The sequence below is a fragment of the Notolepis coatsorum genome, assembly GCF_963971535.1.
Source record: "Notolepis coatsorum genome assembly, chromosome: 19".
Taxonomy (NCBI): domain Eukaryota; kingdom Metazoa; phylum Chordata; class Actinopteri; order Aulopiformes; family Paralepididae; genus Notolepis; species Notolepis coatsorum.
In genome coordinates this window covers 31,094,171-31,118,444 of record NC_140183.1, presented here as the reverse complement: position 1 = coordinate 31,118,444, position 24,274 = coordinate 31,094,171, and the positions used below count along the sequence as shown (strand labels likewise).

Sequence of the window (24,274 nt, the reverse complement as noted above, 5' to 3'; positions counted from 1 at the left end):
TTGTTTTGGTGTGAGGGCGACCCAAAATGTGCTCCCAAAAAAGGCAGTTTGTGAAGACTATGTCCTCACACATATTGTTAAACTAGTAAACACAAACACACCACCACTAGTGTACACCCTATGTCCTCACACATATTGTTAAACTAGTAAACACACACACACCACCACTAGTGTACACCCTATGTCCTGTCCTCACACATATTGTTAAACTAGTAAACACAAACACACCACCACTACAGTGTGCACCCTATGTCCTCACGCGTATTGTTAAACTAGTAAACACACACACCACCACTACAGTGTGCACCCTATGTCCTCACGCGTATTGTTAAACTAGTAAACACACACACCACCACTACAGTGTGCACCCTATGTCCTCACGCGTATTGTTGAACTAGTAAACACAAACACACCACCACTACAGTGTGCACCCTATGTCCTCACGCGTATTGTTAAACTAGTAAACACACACACCACCACTACAGTGTGCACCCTATGTCCTCACGCGTATTGTTAAACTAGTAAACACAAACACACCACCACTACAGTGTGCACCCTATGTCCTCACGCGTATTGTTAAACTAGTAAACACACACACACACCACCACTACAGTGTGCACCCTATGTCCTCACGCGTATTGTTAAACTAGTAAACACACACACCACCACTACAGTGTGCACCCTATGTCCTCACGCGTATTGTTAAACTAGTAAACACAAACACACCACCACTACAGTGTGCACCCTATGTCCTCACGCGTATTGTTAAACTAGTAAACACACACACACACCACCACTACAGTGTGCACCCTATGTCCTCACACGTATTGTTAAACTAGTAAACACACACACACACCACCACTACAGTGTGCACCCTATGTCCTCACGCGTATTGTTAAACTAGTAAACACACACACACCACCACTACAGTGTGCACCCTATGTCCTCACGCGTATTGTTAAACTAGTAAACACACACACACACCACCACTACAGTGTGCACCCTATGTCCTCACACATATTGTTAAACTAGTAAACACACACACACCACCACTAGTGTACACCCTATGTCCACACACGTATTGTTAAACTAGTAAACACAAACACACCACCACTACAGTGTGCACCCTATGTCCTGTCCTCACACATATTGTTAAACTAGTAAACACAAACACACCACCACTACAGTGTGCACCCTATGTCCACACACATATTGTTAAACTAGTAAACACAAACACACCACCACTACAGTGTGCACCCTATGTCCTCACACATATTGTTAAACTAGTAAACACACACACACCACCACTACAGTGTGCACCCTATGTCCTCACACGTATTGTTAAACTAGTAAACACACACACACACCACGGTGTCACCACTACAGTGTGCACCCTATGTCCTCACACGTATTGTTAAACTAGTAAACACACACACACCACCACTATGCACCCTATAGACACATACAACATGTAGACTCAGACAGACTCAACAACTGCTCAATTCACTCACTCACACACCACTCGCATCCATTCACAATGAGCTGTGCAGCCTAGTGTCTTACTGGTTAAACCAACAGGACCGTATTATTACACAGTGCAGTGTGCGTTTGTCTCTACAGCTCAAGTCTTTACTGGCCAATGGAAACTTCTGGTAAACTTCCCCTTAAAGGGATAGTTGTGATTTTTATTTATAACCTCTGCTCTGTTTCTTACTTGGCAATGATGCTGTTGTTGGTATCATTTCTCAGCACAATCCATGCTGTTCCTCATACCAGCTCTGGATAGTTAACCATATTTCATATCCCCCATAAACCAAAGTCAGCTGACTGAAGCTCGCTGAGTGTGCACTCTGGAGTAAGGCTGATATGAATGCCTCCAAGCTTCAGTCACTGCCATGGTAATCTATATCAAATCACTGTTCCAACGCTTATTTTTCTTAGTTTTTTGTTGTTTTTTACTCCTCCGAAACATCAGCATAACAAATAGCTCATGAAATTATAATCAAACATTAATTTAGAAAATGAGTTCTTCAGACATAAGAACTTTCAGAAAACATATCCAACACATTTACCCACTGCATTGAGACTGTCATGAGGGAAGAATGAAGATTATTTGATGATAATTATTACTGAAGCTTCGAAGGTAATGGGGAGGACAGCCCTACAGTCAGCTAGTACAGGACAGTCTACAGATTGTGTGCGAGGAGGGTATACAGTATATGATCATATATACCAATTGTTCTTACCGTCTATGCTCGTGCACGATTCTAAGTATTTGCATAGAATTACCTATAATTAATTACGGGTCATACCGAAGACGTCTGTGTTGAAACTAATGCATGAAAGCTTATCCGTCCGTCTGCAGTCTGATCTGTGCGTATATATATGCACAATCTCAAGCACACGTTCACTATATCTATATCTGATCAGGTCTATACCCACTATATATCATGAGCATTTATATGCCTACCTATAACCACTATATATATATATATATATATATATATATATATATATATATATATATATATATATATATATATATATATATATATATATATATATATATATATATTTCACATCACTGCAGCAACCCTAACGCGCACACACAAATAGACAGAGATTCCTTCCTTTATAGTTAAATTAATGGATTAATGAATTATTGTCGTGGCTTGAGAAGCAGCTCAGAGCTAGCTAGCTTGCTGGCTGTCTGGGCTAGCTTTGTGATGCAAGTGAAATCATCAGTTGTGATTGATCTACTTTTATAGGGACAGACATACAGTAAGTATGTAAAAATTCATATTGTCACATGATATATTGTCCATATCGCCCAGCCCTACTGAACCCCCTACCTCTCATCTATTGTCATCATTACCTCCCATCAGCTGAGTGGATCATGCTGCTAGATGATAATACAGCCACACTATTCTGCTCATCTGAAGAGTTAGGTGTAATCTAGGCCAGGATCTTCAGATTAGCACTACGGTTAAGACCCTAACAATGGATGGGGCCTCTTAATCACAGATTTAATCTGTGTATGGCCCTATCATCTCACACTTCCTGACTCAGTGGTAGAGACTCTCTCACCCAGTCGTGAGACATGGACACACATTAGTGCAACCTGTAAACACACATACAACACACAACAATCTGTAAACACACACACAACACACAACAATCTGTAAACACACACAACACACAACAATCAAAACACACACACAACACACAACCATCTGTAAACACACACAACACACAGCAATCTGAAAACACACACACACACAAAAATCTGTTACACACAACAATCTGGAAACACACAACAATCTGTAAACACACAATTTGTAAAAACACACAGAACACACAACAATCTGTATTGTAAATACACACACAACACGCATGGGGGTGCAAAACAAATTTTGATTAAAGATCATTGATCCCACGATGACATGAAAAAAAAGATGTTACTCCGTTTTACCCCTTTTATCTGTACCTCGTTCTCATCTATTCATCACTATGTGTCAAAAGATTCCCAAAAATCATTTACTTTTTATTTCCGTCTGTGAGTCACATCACTCTGCACTTGAGGGCAAACACCAAAAACATATATTAGATTTTGAACCACATCCTCAATTGCACCGTTTAGGATGTCAATCAAATCGACCTCCCGCCCCAAAGGTCTGTTACGTTCAATAATACATCAAATTGCAGGAGCTTGCAAAGCTGTAAATGCTGTTTTCCTACATAAATACCTCACTATGACTGATCTCAGATCAGTGCTCCTACATAAACACCTCATTATGACTGATCTCAGATCAGTGCTCCTACATAAACACCTCACTCACTATGACTGATCTCAGATCAGTGCTCCTACATAAATACCTCACTATGACTGAGTGCTCCTACATCTCACTGTATAAAGACCAAGCTAACTCTCTGTATAAAGACCAAGCTAAGTATCTGTATAAAGACCAAGCTAAGTATCTGTATAAAGACCAAGCTAAGTCTCTGTATAAAGACCAAGTAATTCTCTTTACCAAGTTATTATCTGTATAAAGACCAGGTTATTCTCTGTATAAAGAGCCAGTTATTCTCTGTATAAAGACCAGGTTATTCTCTGTATAAAGACCCAGTTATTCTCTGTATAAAGACCAAGTTATTCTCTGTATAAAGACCAAGTTATTCTCTGTATGAAGACCAAGTTATTCTCTGTATAAAGACCAAGTTATTCTCTGTATAAAGACCCAGTTATTCTCTTTACCAAGTTATTCTCTGTATAAAGACCAAGTTATTCTCTGTATAAAGACCCAGTTATTCTCTGTATAAAGACCAGGTTATTCTCTGTATAAAGACCCAGTTATTCTCTGTATAAAGACCAGGTTATTCTCTGTATAAAGACCCAGTTATTCTCTGTATAAAGACCAGGTTATTCTCTGTATAAAGACCCAGTTATTCTCTGTATAAAGACCAAGTTATTCTCTGTATAAAGACCAAGTTATTCTCTGTATAAAGACCCAGTTATTCTCTGTATAAAGACCAAGTTATTCTCTGTATAAAGACCCAGTTATTCTCTGTATAAAGACCAAATTATTCTCTGTATAAAGACCCAGTTATTCTCTGTATAAAGACCCAGTTATTCTCTTTACCAAGTTATTCTCTGTATAAAGACCAAGTTATTCTCTGTATAAAGACCCAGTTATTCTCTGTATAAAGACCCAGTTATTCTCTGTATAAAGACCAGGTTATTCTCTGTATAAAGACCCAGTTATTCTCTGTATAAAGACCAAGTTATTCTCTGTATAAAGACCAAGTTATTCTCTGTATAAAGACCCAGTTATTCTCTGTATAAAGACCAAGTTATTCTCTGTATAAAGACCCAGTTAATATCTGTATAAAGACCAAGCTACATGTCTGTATGAAGACCAAGTTATTCTCAGTATAAAGACCCAGTTATTCTCTGTATAAAGACCAGGTTATTCTCTGTATAAAGACCCAGTTATTCTCTGTATAAAGACCAAGTTATTCTCTGTATAAAGACCAAGTTATTCTCTGTATAAAGACCCAGTTATTCTCTGTATAAAGACCAAGTTATTCTCTGTATAAAGACCCAGTTATTCTCTGTATAAAGACCAAATTATTCTCTGTATAAAGACCCAGTTATTCTCTGTATAAAGACCCAGTTATTCTCTTTACCAAGTTATTCTCTGTATAAAGACCAAGTTATTCTCTGTATAAAGACCCAGTTATTCTCTGTATAAAGACCAGGTTATTCTCTGTATAAAGACCCAGTTATTCTCTGTATAAAGACCAGGTTATTCTCTGTATAAAGACCCGGTTATTCTCTGTATAAAGACCCAGTTATTCTCTGTATAAAGACCAGGTTATTCTCTGTATAAAGACCAGGTTATTCTCTGTATAAAGACCCAGTTATTCTCTGTATAAATACCAGGTTATTCTCTGTATAAAGACCCAGTTATTCTCTGTATAAAGACCAAGTTATTCTCTGTATAAAGACCAAGTTATTCTCTGTATAAAGACCCAGTTATTCTCTGTATAAAGACCAAGTTATTCTCTGTATAAAGACCCAGTTATTCTCTGTATAAAGACCAAATTATTCTCTGTATAAAGACCCAGTTATTCTCTGTATAAAGACCCAGTTATTCTCTGTATAAAGACCAAGTTATTCTCTGTATGAAGACCAAGTTATTCTCTGTATAAAGACCAAGTTATTCTCTGTATGAAGACCAAGTTATTCTCTGTATAAAGACCAAGTTATTCTCTGTATAAAGACAAAGTTATTATCTGTATAAAGACCAAGTTATTCTCTGTATAAAGACCCAGTTATTCTCTGTATAAAGACCAAGTTATTCTCTGTATAAAGACCAAGTTATTCTCTGTATGAAGACCAAGTTATTCTCTGTATAAAGACCAAGTTATTCTCTGTATAAAGACCAAGTTATTCTCTGTATAAAGACCCAGTTATTCTCTGTATAAAGACCAAGTTATTCTCTGTATAAAGACCCAATTATTCTCTGTATAAAGACCAAGTTATTCTCTGTATAAAGACCCAGTTATTCTCTGTATAAAGACCAAGTTATTCTCTGTATGAAGACCAAGTTATTCTCTGTATAAAGACCTAGTTATTCTCTGTATAAAGACCAAGTTATTATCTGTATAAAGACCAAGTTATTCTCTGTATAAAGACCTAGTTATTCTCTGTATAAAGACCAAGTTATTATCTGTATAAAGACCAAGTTAATCTCTGTATGAAGACCAAGTTATTCTCAGTATAAAGACCTAGTTATTCTCTGTATAAAGACCAAGTTATTCTCTGTATAAAGACCAAGTTATTCTCTGTATAAAGACCAAGTTATTCTCTGTATAAAGACCAAGTTATTATCTGTATAAAGACCAAGTTATTCTCTGTATAAAGACCTAGTTATTCTCTGTATAAAGACCAAGTTATTATCTGTATAAAGACCAAGTTAATATCTGTATAAAGACCAAGCTACATGTCTGTATGAAGACCAAGTTATTCTCAGTATAAAGACCAAGTTATTCTCTGTATAAAGACCACGTTATTCTCTGTATAAAGACCAAGTTATTCTCTGTATAAAGACCAAGTTATTCTCTGTATAAAGACCAAGTTATTATCTGTATAAAGACCAAGTTATTCTCTGTATAAAGACCTAGTTATTCTCTGTATAAAGACCAAGTTATTATCTGTATAAAGACCAAGTTAATATCTGTATAAAGACCAAGCTACATGTCTGTATGAAGACCAAGTTATTCTCTGTATAAAGACCAAGTTATTCTCTGTATAAAGACCAAGTTATTCTCTGTATAAAGACCAAGCTACATGTCTGTATGAAGACCAAGTTATTCTCTGTATGAAGACCAAGTTATTCTCTGTATAAAGACCAAGTTATTCTCTGTATAAAGACCAAGCTACATGTCTGTATGAAGACCAAGTTATTCTCTGTATGAAGACCAAGTTATTCTCTGTATAAAGACCAAGTTATTCTCTGTATAAAGACCAAGTTATTATCTGTATAAAGACCAAGCTACATGTCTGTATAAAGTGGGCGAGGCTAATAAGCCGATACTGTATACGGTTGATGTCCTCATTGTCCTGTTCGTTCACCAGGGCCACAGTGCATAGTAAGACATTAAGGCTCTCATTTTCTGCAGCTCAAAAAGTTGAGCCTTGACATATTTCAGCTTTGACCACAGAAATATGCAGATGCAGCACACTCACGATTCAAATACACAAATGCACACGTGGCACCTCTGTCCTAGTTCACAGAGGTCCTTGGGGATGGGGGGCAAATGTAGGGCAAGGTCATGACCCCATCATAAATCCTTTGTCTCGCTCCCTGTCACACACATGTATGTACGTGCACTGCACACACACACACTATGTGGTGGCTCAATATCAGCCTGTCATGTTAACATGAGCGAGGGTTAACACAATGTGTGTGTGTGTGTGTGTGTGTGTGTGTGTGTGTGTGTGTGTGTGTGTGTGTGTGTGTGTGTGTGTGTGTGTGTGTGTGTGTGTGTGTGTGTGTGTGTGTGAGTGAGAATGTGAATGTTTGTGGAGATACATTTTTGTGTATCCCCTTTTTTGTGTGTGAAGGTGTTTGTGGCTGTGTGTGTGTGTTGATTTGTGGGTTTGTGCACATTCATTTGTGTTTGCTTCTATTTGCATATGTGCCTACTGATATACTATATACTACTGATACTACTATATATAATTTCTGTGTTTCACTCTGTGTGTGCGTGTATGTGCGCGTGTGTGTGTGTGTGTATGTGTGTGTGCGCGTGTGTGTGTGTGTGTGTGTATGTGTGTGTGTGTGTGTGCAGCCACGTCAGTGCAACAGACTGTACGCTAATCTCCTACACTCCCCAACTACCAGATGCACCACTTCCACATTATACTACAGACGCTTGGAGGGGGCAGAGCAAGGACACACACTCACGCACGCACGCACGCACACAGCTTCATAGATCCACCAGACAAAGGGAGAATCCCTCCCACAGACCCATTTGGCTTAAACCCTCTATGTTACCAGAGGGTAATATAGGCATAGTAGCATATTACATAGTAGATAGTAGTATAGGCATAGTAGCATAGTACATAGTAGATAGTAGTATAGGCATAGTACTGTAGCATATTACATAGTAGATAGTAGTATAGGCATAGTAGCATATTACATAGTAGATAGTAGTATAGGCATAGTACTGTAGCATATTACATAGTAGATAGTAGTATAGGCATAGTACTGTAGCATATTACATAGTAGATAGTAGTATAGGCATAGTACTGTAGCATATTACATAGTAGATAGTAGTATAGGCATAGTACATAGTAGATAGTAGTATAGGCATATTACATAGTAGATAGTAGTATAGGCATAGTACATAGTAGATAGTAGTATAGGCATAGTAGCATATTACATAGTAGATAGTAGTATAGGCATAGTAGCATAGTATATAGTAGATAGTAGTATAGTACATAATAGACGTTTTGTTTTGTTTAAAAAATTCCGATATTGATTGAAGAATGTGTTTTTAATTATGCCCCCAACCCAAATCAATAGCCTATGACCATGTTCGTCTCCATTTAGTCATATTTTATGATCAGATGAAAAACCCATATTGGTCGACAGCTCGACAGCTCAAGAATACTTACAGTATACCCCCCCCGCCAAACACACACACACACACACACACACACACACACACACACACACACACACACACACACACACACACACACACACACACACACACACACACACACACACACACACACACACACACACACACACACACACACACACACACACACACACACACACACACACACACACACACACACACACACACACACACACACACACACACACCCACACCCCCCCCCCCCCTTTGGCAAGAGACGTGTGCAATCATTATACCCCATGCCAGGCACTTTCTTCTGCCAACCCTCTACATACCCCTCTCTCGCTCTCCTCCCCCATTTCCCCCTCTCTCTATCACCATCTCCAGAGCAGTAGGGGTCAAGGTAATGAGGTCTGTGAGGCAGCCATTGTTGTTGAGTCGATAGCAGACAAGCTTGACACCCCTACTGTCTGATGTGGCAGCCTGGTGGATGAGCCATGGTGAGCCACGGTGAATGCATGCCTGAATGGAACGTGTTTGGTATGCGGTGGGACGCATGGTACAAACTAGGGCCAGGCAATATGGTAGAAGTAAAAAAATTATAATAATAATAATAATTAACAAAATTGTATTTACATTTTTTTTTATAAAAAGACAACATTCCAAAGGGATGTGGATATATAGTATATAATGCTATCTGCTAAGGTATGAAAGATGCATGTGTGATGCAGTGTCAACAACACAGAACATAACAGTAACAGTAAGAAGCATTTTGTATAAAAGTATTCTGTACTTCTGTATGACAACTATTAAAGAAACTTGAAACTATATTTCTGCTGAAAGAGAAACAGACAGATCCTGTTAAGTTCCGGCTTCGACATGGGTGGTCGCATTTTACGCAGCTCCCGGCTTAACCAACGCAACCAATGTAACAGAACAACAACAAAGTATTTTGTGCATTTTCTACTTTCCCTCCAGTGGATTATGGACTTGTACCTGAATTCACCCGTCATGACACGGAACCAGAGACGACAGTTAGGTCTGTTGACCCAGGAAGCGGCGGCTAGCATCGCTAGCACAACAGGACAACTGCTACCTACACAGACGGCGGCGGTGGATGACGACACGATCAACGGCAACATTCCTCCACTACCACCTCTACAAAAGAACCCACGAGAGGCCACAGGGAGAAGGAATGAACCGGGGTTCACAATCGTGGCGCCCAGCACGTCGCGGGACCAAAACAGCGAGGCATCGCCCGATGGCCGGCGAGCTAGCCGGTGAGCTAACATGGCTAACATCAATGGACAAAGGACCCCACCCCCCCCTCCCCACCTACCGCCACCCGGTCAACCAGACACCACAGAACGGAACACAGACAATCAACACCTTGAACTCAACGACATAAACCAGATAACGAACACATATTGTGTTTCACAGAAACTAAACTAGATTCATCTGTACAGGATCCAGAGATTGAAATAGAAAACTACTCAATAGTCAGGAGGGATAGGAATCAGTATGGAGGTGGTGTCTGTGTGTATATTCATAAAGATACCAAATTCATCAACCGTACTGACCTTAACCAGGACGAAATTGAAACTGTTTGGATTGAAATCTTATTCGAAAGGGCAAAATCAGTACTAGTAGGCACAATCTATAGACCGCCAGAACAGAGTGGCTTCTATGACACACTTGATAAGTGTTTAGCTGGGGTGGAGGGTGTAGAAAAGATTCTTATTGGGGACTGGAACACGGATATGCTACGTAAAGCAGCACCCGTCTTCAAGGCCTTCAGTAGGTTTTGTGATCTGCACGGTTTCAGCCAGCTAATCACCCAACCCACAAGGGTATGTGATTCAACACAAACCACCATTGACCTCATTCTGACCTCTGACAAGTCCATGATCTCCAACAAAGGGGTGATAGCATGCGGGTTAAGTGATCATTACATGATATTCTGTACCCGCAAAAAGCTAAAACAAAAGGTCAGCTGTCACAAAACAGTCACATCTAGGGAGTAGGGACCTCAAAACCTACTCTAGAGAGGCCTTTAACCAATAACTGGAGAGCATGGACTGGTCAGATGAGCTCAGTGGTACACAGGTTGAAGAAACATGGCTTGGATTCAAAACCAAATTCACAACAATACTTAACAATGCACACTGACAGCTATGAAAACCAGACAAAAAATTCTCTGAACTTCATAAAAGTCAGACAAAGCTTACCAAAAGCTCAAACAGTGAACTCCAAGCCCACGTGGTTGAACAAAAAATTCAAAGAAACAGACTAAGAAATGACGTAAACACCATGATCAAAACCGCAAAAAAAGATTTCATCAATGACAAAACTGAGGAAAACAAAAACAAACCCGCGAACTTTGGAAATTACTCAACAACCAACGAGGCTGCAGCAAAAAACTAAAAACCAGATTTACAAACATAAACATAAAGACAGACAAACTGGATGTGGCCAAATACCTAAACATTATTCTTTACAAACATAGCCACAACACTGGTTAATAAACTACCCTCCGACTCAGGGCATTATGGGGTAGAACACATAGTAGCATACTACAAAAACCTAGGGGTCCGCAAAGACGACTTCAAACTGGAAATGGTAACAACAGATGTGGTACTCAAAAAACTGAGCGCCCTCCAACCTAACAAGGCCACTGGCCATGACAACATCCCCTCCAAATTCCTCAGAGACTCAGCAGCCGTCATCACCCCAGTCATCACACACACAATAAACCTCTCCATAAAACAGGGACACGTCCCCAAGGACTTCAAAATTGCGAGAGTGACCCCCCTGCACAAAAAGGACAGCAAATTAGACCCAGGCAACTACCGCCCTGTTTCTATTCTTACCTCCATCTCGAAAGTCATGGAAAAAATAGTCTACGAACAGGTCGAAAAGTACCTAGCGGAAAAAATATCGAATCTACTAATTCCAATCTGGCTTCAGAACATCCCACTCCACTGACACATGCCTTCTCTATTTGAACGACCACATCAAACAAGAGGTGGACGCGGGCAAATACTACGGCATGGTCATGCTGGACCTACAAAAGGCCTTTGACACTGTCAAGTTTGGGAGTTTTTATTGGCGGAAAAAAATACGCAGTACCCATTCTGCAATCTGTTAATAAAGTTTTCAATCAATCAATCAATCAATCCCAGTACCTTTCAACTAACATTCTATTTAAATATTATAATATTGCCAAAGAATTAAGCTAGCAGGTTGCCGTCATCGTTAGGACAGCCAAAACCTGACCAATCTTGCGCCGTCGACTATCAATATCTGAAATGTGAGAAAAAAAGAAGAAAAAACTAAACAAAATACTAACCTTCTTACTGTCCTCTCTACCATCATGCACTCTTCCTAATATACTATTATGTCTTTACTACTATGCACTCAACCCTGCAGCACTCAGGTTTCAACACTTTGATGAACATTGTTACTCAGCTGATAGAGTTGTACCTTCCTGCTGACTTGTCGTACAGAACTTGTAAGTCGCTTTGGATAAAAGCGTCAGCTAAATGTAAATTGTTGGGGCATTTGACTGTAAAATTATTTCATCACAACGTGAAAAGATCTGGTTAGATTTTATATTAGTTAGTGTTAAACATAATTCATGTTATAGTGAATATTTTACCGTTGTAATCTCATACGATTTAGTAGGATTTCTCTTCTACTAGTAATCTCATACCAATCATACTGATTAATGACCACGGCGCTCAAGCAGCACTTCAGGGGCGACCAGGCTTCAGTACAGCTGGCCACACATGGCCATTTTGTAGCGTTGTAGGTTGAACATCCCCATTAGTGTAAACTCACCCCTAAATTGAAATACCGCCCCCTTCAATACCTGTACAGTATCAACACACACAGAGTATCAACATTAAAATAGACGTCTCCAGTATCAAGCTTCCACTCCTTGTGTAATGATGAGTCATTCGTCTTTGATGTGACAGAATTCACCATATTTGATTAGGGGTAATCTAGTCGTATAACAACACACAAGTTGTGGGTCTGGGAGAAATGTGTGACTCGGAGACAGGGGATGTGTGACCTGTGTTTACCAAGGAGGTGAATGAAGAAAAGGGCAATAAAAGAGTTGGGTTTCAGAGAGAACAGCTGTGGTCAGAGACTAGAGAGGTACAGGCAGACTAGAGACTAGAGAGGTACAGGCAGACTAGAGAGGTACATGCAGACTAGAGACTAGAGAGGTACAGGCAGACTAGAGACTAGAGAGGTACAGGCAGACTAGAGACTAGAGAGGTACAGGCAGACTAGAGAGGTACATGCAGACTAGAGACTAGAGAGGTACAGGCAGACTAGAGACTAGAGAGGTACAGGCAGACTAGAGACTAGAGAGGTACAGGCAGACTAGAGACTAGAGAGGTACAGGCAGACTAGAGACTAGAGAGGTACAGGCAGACTAGAGACTAGAGAGGTACAGGCAGACTAGAGAGGTACATGCAGACTAGAGACTAGAGAGGTACATGCAGACTAGAGACTAGAGAGGTACAGGCAGACTAGAGACTAGAGAGGTACAGGCAGACTAGAGACTAGAGAGGTACAGGCAGACTAGAGACTAGAGAGGTACAGGCAGACTAGAGAGGTACATGCAGACTAGAGACTAGAGAGGTACAGGCAGACTAGAGACTAGAGAGGTACAGGCAGACTAGAGACTAGAGAGGTACAGGCAGACTAGAGACTAGAGAGCTACAGGCAGACTAGAGACTAGAGAGCTACAGGCAGACTAGAGACTAGAGAGCTACAGGCAGACTAGAGACTAGAGAGCTACAGGCAGACTAGAGACTAGAGAGCTACAGGCAGACTAGAGACTAGAGAGGTACAGGCAGACTAGAGACTAGAGAGGTACAGGCAGACTAGAGAGGTACATGCAGACTAGAGACTAGAGAGCTACAGGCAGACTAGAGACTAGAGAGCTACAGGCAGACTAGAGACTAGAGAGGTACAGACAGACTAGAGACTAGAGAGCTACAGACAGACTAGAGACTAGAGAGCTACAGGCAGACTCTTTACACTATGAGAAAGAGAGTTCAATCAATCACATCCTGGTATTGTGAATTATCTAGGTCTCACCTGGACCATTTCTATGAGGGCAATGAATCTCACATAAGATGAACATGTTGAATACTGGGGTGGTCACAGAACAAAGGTTCTTAACCCTTTCACAACCACACTATAGACGGTTAACCAGGGGTTCAACTTTAAGGTTAGACAGGTCACACTATGGGATCAACAGCTGAAGGGGGGTCTCTGGTCACATGACTTTCTATAGTGAGTGTAGCAGGAGGGGCAAGATGAACAGCCTGTTTATGGTATGTAGGACCAGGACATCGAGTGAAACAAACCTCTCTTGTGTTGCTTGTTCTGTGTTTGTCAAGTAGATGTGAATTGGGAATCAATTAATTCAGTATACAATAATTCTCTTGTCATCATATTTACAACTACATGTCAATAATAAAAGTAAAATATGAAATGATTCAAATGGAATATGATAATTGAAAGAAGTAGTTTGTGTATCAATTTTATACAGTCGTATTTCATCTATCTACGCCGGCATCCTGTTTCAATTTGTGTTTGAATATTTTTTTGGACTTAATGATCTCTGTTCAATTTCTCCACAACAATGTCCTCCATCTCCACATAATATTAACTGTTTCTCATAGGGGTGTAACGGTACGTGTATTCTCATAGGGGTGTAACGGTACGTGTATTCTCATAGGGGTGTAACGGTACGTGTATTCTCATAGGGGTGTAACGGTACGTGTATTCTCATAGGGGTGTAACGGTACGTGTATTCTCATAGGGGTGTAATGGTACGTGTATTAGTCCTGCGATGTCACAGTACGGACATCACGGTTCGGTACATGCAGCCATTCTGGTCCTAGTACAATGTACATCTGTCGCCACAAACAGATACTAAATGAATAGAATAGAATAGAAGTACTTTGGGAAATTCAGCACCACAGATCGCTCACAATCAGTTAATTTTGGCAGCTATTTTCATTTTAGTTTTAGTCTTAGTCATGTGTCAAGTGCTCCTTTTTCGTTTATCATATTTAGTCATCTTCATTTTTTTCTTCGTTTGGTCAGTTTTAGTCAACTAAATGTCTGAGCATTTTAGTCTTAGTCAGTTTTTGTCTCAATTTTGTCTTTTTTGTTTTAGTCTAGACTTTGTCGACGAAAACGGATGACATTTTTGTCTATTTTTAGTTAACCCTTTAATCGCCAAAAACGCCGTAGGACGTCTTTCCCCGCCATGCTCATTCTGCCAAAGACGCCGTACCACGTCTTTGATATCAATATTTCAAAAATCTGTGATCGAAATCATATTTCTCCCCCGGAGACCTGAGATCTCCTGTTGATCCCCTCTCAACTCTCCAACGGTTCAAGAGCGCCATCTGGTGGCCGATCGGCGGATCGCCCAAACAGGAAGTGATGCGCCGGAAGTGGTGCTCGCCCATATTTCGTCCGGGCACTCGCTATCGTTAGCGGGACTCCATCTTGATACACTGGACATCGATCGGTTGCAAATAACTCGATAAACAACATGAGTTGGACGTATATACTATTATACAACCTGGAAATGGATCGCATATTTCTACATCCCATAATAGGAAAATTACTGTTCCACGCTCATCGCCCAACGCTACGAGGAAGCTACGGTAAGATTCAACGTTATTTTCTAACGTGTTCGATACTAACTGCTCTAATGATCATATCACCCACACTAGATGAATCATATAACGTTGGCCACGGAATTATAAACGACCCCCCCCATCCGGTCGACATCAGATGATAAGTAGTAACTTCTAGAAGCACGTCCATTTGAAATTTTTTATCTCGCGCAGATTGCTATCAAACTGTATTTGATCATCAATATAATGCATTTGGGGCTATAAATCACGTTCTGGAGAAAGCTGCAGAAAACGATAAAAACATACTTATACTTTAGACCGTATTTTAGTATGAATATGTGAATGAAAAAGTATAACGTTGCTACACCCTGAACAATAGATATAGGACGTTGAATGGGCCATAGTAATGTCAATTTAGCAATACAATTTAAAAAGTTATAGCCCTGCAAAGAAGGGGAACTTCTCCATATTAAATAGGGCTGGCGGAGGATGGTAAATTATGAATTTAAGCATGGCGATCAAAGGGTTAATGTACAAAACAAAAAAAATATTATATAAATTATAAAACTTTTTTTTTTCTTTTCTTTTTTACAGCTACCGTTTTATATATACTGTTTTTTAGTAATAACTAGAAAGTAATAGTATTTATTCAACAACAGGTGATTGTATAGATTAGTATTAGTATCATTAAAAGTTCAATACTCAACTATGCTTCACCCACGGAAAGGTTGTTGGCACATTGGTTCCACACGGACATTATACGCTGTTTCACTTGCTTCCAGAAGGCTCCGTTTAGGTCAGCTAGTAGCAGAGGCTCTGTTGTGATTTTTAATACACAATAAATATTCAACATTCTCTTTTGAGACTCCGCCTCAGACTCTTATCATTTGGCACTAAAAGCTAAACATTGTCACCGGTATGGCTGTCCGCAACATGTCATTAATTGTGTGCGAGAGGTCGATCAGTTAGCCACATTAGCGTGAGCTAGGTTAGCCACTAGCTAACGCGAGCTAGATGGAAATACAAACAATGTAACGTTACTGGTGAAAAAGTGATTTACCTTGGAATACTCTTTGCCAACTTGCTGTACTTTGCTTGCAGGTCTGCAGCTGGATTATGAATAGTCCCAACTTTAGCCAAGGTAACGTTAAGCTAAAACTAGCCTTTCAAATAGCTCTTCAGCTAATGCTAATAACAGAGCTCCCCGTCACACTGCTCTGTCGGGACGATGGCATTAAGAAAAGTTATAATTATTTTGTCTCGTCTTGTTTTAGTCAACAATATCAACATACATGAAGACAAATTTTGTCCTGGTTTTTGTAAATTACATTTTTGTGTCCTCAGTTGTGGTCAACGATATTTAATAAACTATTTAATCTCGTTAGCGTTACATGGTCTTCAATAACGTGACGTCACGTCTCGTTGTCGTCATGAAAAAAACCTTTGTTGACGAACATCTTTCGTCACCATTTTAGTTGACAAAATTAACACTGCTCACAATAAACATTTAGGTAATCAAAAATCTAAAAAAACAATAACAATACATATATTCGTTGATCATAATAAACATCTGCGAGTGCGACCCTGGTCAGGATGTGAAAGGTCAGAGAGAAGAGGTCGATCTACATACACGACAGATAAAGATAGCAGCCGTGGCAACGATCAATAATTTTTATACTGATATTATAGTTTAAAATGGCAAACAGTCAAAGTTATCTTTGCGTCTGTTATTATGCTTCATGCAACAAAATTATAAAATGCAAAGCTGATTCTAAACGAGTCGTGCGTCATTTTGGAATCATTAGCGCTATGTAATCCTTGACAGCAAGTGGATTTAAGCTGAAATAACAAGTGGAATAGCCATGCTTTTATTATTAGCAAGAAGAATAACAGAAAATGTGGATTTATTTTTATTACCAACTTTCTTGGCAAGTTGGAAGGAATATGCGTCACAGGCAGCACCAGGGGAGAAGGCTACTTACTACATTAGGTAAGACACAACGTTTTGTTTTGACAACTTGTAATAAGCTACTTTGAAAACGGTGCCGTTTGGGTCCGTGTCTCCCAGGGCCGACCAGGTTCTGGTCCGACATATCTCAGTTCTGCACGGGTCCAGGGCTCGGCTGTCTTTGTAATCAATACATGAGAGTAGTCATACAAATGTTTATATTTGAGATTTCTATTCTCACATTTTAGATATTGTCACTAGAAGCAGGCAAAAGATTTAAATAAAAAAACATCAAAACCATTGTGTATGTTCACTGTTGTGTTTACTGCTTGATACACTACAGGGCCAGACTGCACCAACTCAATCAGGGGAGACTATACAACAATACTGGAACTAAGTATAACTTGCACTAGTATCTGTTCAAAATAGCATTTGGGATTTTTGTTGCTGTTTTTCTGCCAGTCCTTCGTACCAGTGGCCATCAGGCTCCACAACCGTAGGCATGGACTGCTGCCGGCAGCTGGAGAACTAACGGCTGCAGAACTCGAGAACTATTAGGAATGTCTGACCACTAAGTGTGTCTGACTCTTAACCAACAAAACCTGCACGGTATGACGTATATCATGCCAGTTAGGATACCTTGTGTATACAGTACCTTGTGCACCTTGTGTATACTGTTTAGTTTTACTCTTACTCATAGTATATTCAGATTCAAATTCTTTATTGCCTATATTTATTGTAGCATATAATATAACCGATAGAGCATACAGACCCTCATTAAACACCTTTGTTTACACCGTTTATCTTTCTCATATTTCTTTATATTCAGATCAAATTGTATTGCCTTTCTTCTATTACCCTGCCCATACCTGTACCTCCCCTCCCCCATGCTGCTATGACACCCGAAATTCCCCAAGGGGATCAATAAAGGAATATCTCATCTTATCTTATACTGAACTTGTACCAAACAGTGACCCCCTTCTGTACCGGTACACCCGCTACTGTGACTGGTGATGTCACTGCCTCACTCATTCAGTAACTCAGTAACTTTGTCTGCCTGGGAGAGACGTCTGTGTTATTCGACTCAGAATCCATCTTTGAGGGCAAATGCAGCCTGTGTGCAAAGAAAGATCCACTATTTTCATGGTCAATGGAGAAGAGAGCGACTTTTGGTATAGATCGTATTTGATGGTTGTATCCGATCCTCAAATCAAGACGTCAGAATGGTATTGGACGTATCGATACTTCTGGAATTGATCATCAGTGTTCCTCTTCCATTGACTTTGCTTTCTAAATGTTTCTATTCCCATCAATCCGCTCTGCCTGGCCCCTCCCTCTCCACAGCTGCTGTTCCAAGCCAGTCTGTCTGCTCTGCCCGCACAGTACACTGACACCATTGTCTGGGAGGGGGCTCTCCTCTCCTGGAAGTCAGCAGCAGAGAGTGTGTGTGTGCGTGTGCGTGCGTGTGCGTGCGTGTGTGCGTGCGTGTGTGCGTGCGTGTGCGTGAGTGAGTGAGAGAGAGAGAGAGAGAGAGAGAGACTCATCTCAATCACCTGCTCCCTCGCTTCTTGTGGTCTTTTTGATGGTTGTTTTTCTTCTCTTCATCCTTCATCTTTATTGATTCATGTCCTTCTCTTCTTTTTACCTGCTGAGACCTCTGCCCCCCACCCCTATATATCTATTTTGTTATCGTCTCTCTCAAGACTAGCATGGTCTGGTGATTTTTAACCCATTCGTATTTATTTCACAACATCATGGATAACAAGTGCAAGACTATAACATCCTCCTAAACAAAACACACACAATAAAGGTCAACTGCGTGCCCTACCCGTGTCCTACCCTGAAGCATAAAGCAGTGATTTGATGAAGCATCAATAAATCAATATCTCAAAATCAAGACAGTGTGAGCAGGGAAACTGGTAGTTTAGCTGTGTGTGTGTCACTGTGTGTGTGTGTGTGCGTGTGCATGCCATGTGCATGTGCGTGTGTGTGTGTGTGTTGGTCCCGATGTGTGGCAGTCGTGGCCTGCTTTGCCCAAGGACATAAGATAACAGTCTACATTGTAAAGTGTGTGTGTCCTATGATTAGAAAGGTGCTATAAGAATGTGAATAATAATCTGTTCATTTGTACTGCATGCAAAAAACTGCACGGTTGTTGCTCAAAACTGCATGGCATAATGTGGGCATGACTGTAAAGGGGAGACTCATGGCTACCCATAGAATCCATTCTCCTTCAGATATCTTGAGGTGAGTGAGAGGTCATGGGACCCCTTTGATGGCCATGGCAGTTTTGACCAGAATTTAACTTTGGAACATTATTTAGCCCCCTTCCCGACAAGCTAGCATGACAAGGTTGGTACCAACGGATTATGTTGTCTAGCTTAAATATTTTAAGAGCCTCTGAAAGACAGTAATGTCAGCCAGGGTGCAGACACCCCTGCGGGTCTACCCAAATTACTTGGTATAATCCACAGTGGACTCCACACCTTTCCCTGGCTGGTACCCGAAAACAACCAGGACATACACATTTTCCCATTGAGCTCCAGACAGCACAGTTCTTCCAGACAGAGTGTGTGTGTGTGTGTGTGTGTGTGTGTGTGTGTGTGTGTGTGTGTGTGTGTGTGTGTGTGTGTGTGTGTGTGTGTGTGTGTGTGTGTGTGTGTGTGTGTGTGTGTGTGTGTGTGTGTGTGTGTGTGTGTGTGTGTGTGTGTGTGTGTGTGTGTGTGTGTGTACACGTACTGGGGCAGCTCAGGGCCTCCTTGGCAGTGATGCTCTTGTTGCAGGCAGAGCAGAGTGTTGTGGCCGACACCGTCATGGAGGTGAAGAGGTGGCCGTTGCTGTAGCGCGCCTCCCTCTCCCGCGCCTCCTTTTCCCTCTCCTTCATCCTCTCTTTCTCTTTGTTCTAGAGAGAGAGAGAGAGAGAGAGAGAGAGAGAGAGAGAGAGAGAGAGAGAGAGAGAGATGAGTTAGTAACAATCATTCAAATTGATTGCCTTGTTGAGGGGCCAAGGATCTGTCCATCGACTGAAGAACAAACCTCTGCAAACCTGATGAGTGTCTTTAGGGCTTAACTAACCTCAAAACAACCTCTCCTTTCTGACAACCCTCTGGTCTGGTCAGTACGCTAGTCAGTCACTCACTCACTCAGTAAGCGACTGAGACTTATATTAGATGGCTCCCGTCGCCTGAACCTCAGTCCTGAAAATAACCTACTGTGAGGGATTTTAGACACAGCCAATGTAGATCCATACTACACATGCTTCATTACATCCATACTACACAGGCTGAATCACATCCATACTAGATGCTGCCTATGAAAGCAGCTGGGTCCTCCTCCTGACCACCAGAGGGCTGCTCAAGTAGTCTAATGTCCTTTGGCCAGTAGGGATGTAATGGTCTTAGGGCCGGTGGTGATATGTTCAAAACATCACATCTCATCATATCATATAACATCATATTACAGTATCCTAGTTTTCCAGTACAAATTACAATACGTAGAGACATTTGTAGTTGTTACTGTATCTTGTAACGCAATTGTCAAGATGTCTATTTTCTTGAACTTTTTAATACTGCTGCAATAAACACATTTTATTCAATTTAAAATATACTGTGAGTCGAATCCGGCCCAGGACATGTGTTGCAGGTGTGTGTGTATGTATATATATATATACAAATATACCACCAATACTGTAGAATAACAGTATACCACCAATATACCACCAACACTGTAGAATAACAGTATACCACCAATATACCACCAACACTGTAGAATAACAGTATAACACCAATATAACATCAATACTGTAGAATAACAGTATAACACCAATATAACAGTATAACATCAATAATGTAGAATAACAGTATAACACCAATACTGTAGAATAACATTATAACCAGGCGGTTAGGTGACCGAGCGGAGATTGCGTTCGTCACCAGCCCCGGAGCTGAGCTGGATTTGCCTGTTCGAATCCAGCTCACAGCTCCGGGGTTGTCACCAGCTTGGCTGGCCGTCTGCACTGATACAATTGGCTGTATCAGAGGGTGGGAGAATCTGGCGGGGTGGGTCCGGGTCGTTGTAAACAGCGACTCCTACAGTTCGGTCGGGGCGCCTGCTAAGCGCGGATTGGACGTGAGGGGGATAGTGTGGTCCTCCCACACGCTACGCCCTCTCAATGAGAATCCGCGCTGCCAGGTGAAAAGAAGCGGTGATTGGCTGGACGTGTGTCGGAGGAAGCACGTGGTAGCCTCCACTCTCCCAGATGATCTGACTGTGGGGGGTAAGTGCGCAGCGACCAGGAAGGGACTGGGAATTGGCATACGACTAACATTGGGATGGGAGAAAATCGGAGGAAAATGGAGGGGGAAAAAGACAAAAAAAAAATAAAAAAATAACATTATAACACCAATACTGTAGAATAACTGTATAACAACAATATAACAGTATAACATCAATACTGTAGAATAACTGTATAACAACAATATAACAGTATAACATCAATACTGTAGAATAACACCAATATAACATCAATACTGTAGAATAACAGTATAACACCAATACTGTAGAATAACAGTATAACACCATGGAAAGAGCAAAAGGACCCATCTCTCTGTCTCACACAGGCAGCTGGAGGACTAAAGGACAGAGTTGCACTATACAGTAAATGTAATCTCATTATTACAGTAATGGACTGAACAACGCTGCCTCAGCTAGAGATCTACAAGGATGTCACTTGTAGAGAGAGAGAGAGAGAGAGAGAGAGAGAGAGAGAGAGAGAGAGAGAGAGAGAGAGAGAGAGAGAGAGAGAGAGAGAGAGAGAGAGAGAGAGAGAGAGAGAGAATCGATTTGCACAAGAAAAAGGTAATGGGTACAAGACTGAGTAACTTTTGGTGCCAAATGTAGAGCCATATGAAATCCGTTTTATTATTTTCCAAATTCCATTTTATTTTTTCCCAAATTCCGTTTTTTCCGTTTTAATATTTCAGAATTCTGTATTTTGCTTTTTATGCTCATTTTACCATCAGAAATAGTGTCTAATAAGTGGGAATGAATAAATGTCTACAATTGAATATGATATAACAGTCCATTTAATGTTTTTAAGTGCTGCAACTCAGAAATACAGTTACATTTTACACAATACTTTTCAAATAATATTGTGACAAAATAAAAATACACATTTCAAGTGTAAACAATAGATACAGCTAGCTACTACTGACATTATCACAATGTCAGTAGCCTAGCTATATCTATTTTATTGTGATGAAATATAGTAATGCATAATTTAGGCACCTTTAGTTTAGTTTATTTCGTTTATAAAGGACAGTGTATAATGACAATCGTTTGCATTAAACAAATGGATTGCAACAGATTTAGCAAGAAGCTATCATTTCCATCTATAGTCCTATGTACTGTAAAACGTTTCATAGCTATTTAAGTTTATTTCGATTATAAAGGGCAGTGTATAATGACTCGTTTGCATTAAACAAATGGATGAGTGCACTAGATTTAGCAAGAAGCTATCATTTCCATCTATAGTCCTATGTACTGTAACGTTTCATAGCTATTTAAGTTTATTTAGATTATAAAGGGCAGTGTATAATGACTCGTTTGCATTAAACAAATGGATGGGTGCACTAGATTTAGCAAGAAGCGATCATGTCCTAACGTTATAACGTTGACAGAATTAGCAAAACACCTTATCGCCGGAGGCATAAAAGTCATTAGGATACTGCTCTGCTCTGAATTGAGGGCTTATTGGGGAATTTATTAGCTTCTTGACGATGTAAACACCGAAGCAGCGAGACGCTTGGGAGACTGCCTGTGTTGTGTGTAACCCGCTCTAGCGTCCGCCTCCCCGGTCGCGTGTGCACCAAGCGTTCCACCCAAAAACGGAATTTCAGTCCAGATTAGGCCAAATTCTGCAATATTCCACGTTTTGCAGTTGATTCCATTTTTATTGGTCAATTCCGCGATTCCGTCCGCGATTCCGTGAACGCGGATTTCATATGGCTCTACCAAATGGACAACTACTACAATTGCCATTGTACACTACAATTCCAGTCAAACACTGCATAGCTGAGTGGACAACCTTACTAAACTAAAATAGACACAATACTTGATTACCTGACTCGAGTTTGTTTTTCAACGCCGTAGTTTTCATGTTTTAGACGTTTTGTTCATGGCTTCCGTGAAAAAGAAAATGCTGCGATAACCAGTTGTGCTCTTGTGATTGGTCGAAGATTGGCGAGGCTTATGGGTGTTGATTGATTGATTGAAAACTTTATTAACAGATTGCAGAATGGGTACAGTAGCCTACAGTACAGCTCAATACACACAAAGGGATGCAGACCAGGGCCCTGTTCCTCGTACCTGGCTAACTGAGTTAGCCGGATAATTTTCAGGATATTTTCCCCGACGCGCGATTGTCTAAATCACTATGGCAACAGATCAAAAAGTGGCGAAGACCAAGGGAACTGGTGGTGGAGCTGGGGAGGAGGAGGAGTGCACCTGTGATCCCCGTTTCCATCAGGGGAGTCGATGTGGACATGGTTGAGGAGTACAAATACCTCTGTGTGCACATCGACAACAAACTGAACGGGTCAAAACACGCAGAGGCACTGTACAAGAAGGGCCAGAGCCGACTCTACTTCCTCAGAAGGCTGCGCTCCTTCAATGTCTGTACAAGGATGTTGAGGATGTTCTATGAGTCGGTGGTGGCGGGGGCCTTCTTGTACGCTGTGACCTGCTGGGGCAGCGGACTGAGAGCAGGGGACACAAACAGGCTGGATAAGCTGGTCAGGAAGGCCAGTAGCGTGGTTGGGGTGGAGCTGGACTCCCTAGCGAGGGTGGCGGAGAGGAGGAGCCTTGCTAAGCTCCAGGCCATCAGGGAAAACCCCTCCCACCCACTATGCAGACTTGGCTGACAGGAGGAGCATGTTCAGTGCTAGGCTCACACTACCTAAATGCAGCACTGAACGGCACAGGAAGTCCTTCATTC

General features: G+C 40.9%; 1 protein-coding gene across 2 annotated transcripts in view; it reads right to left on the bottom strand.

Moving 5' to 3' along the window:
- LOC311246664 (rho guanine nucleotide exchange factor 2-like) overlaps nucleotides 1-24,274 on the bottom strand; it is a 144,552-nt gene that overhangs the window by 59,040 nt on the left and 61,238 nt on the right. For both annotated transcript variants that reach the window (XM_084336838.1, XM_084336839.1), the window contains exon 2: nucleotides 20,020-20,182. In XM_084336838.1, coding sequence (XP_084192964.1) covers nucleotides 20,020-20,182 — 163 coding nt within the window. The remainder of the gene's footprint in view (nucleotides 1-20,019; nucleotides 20,183-24,274) is intronic.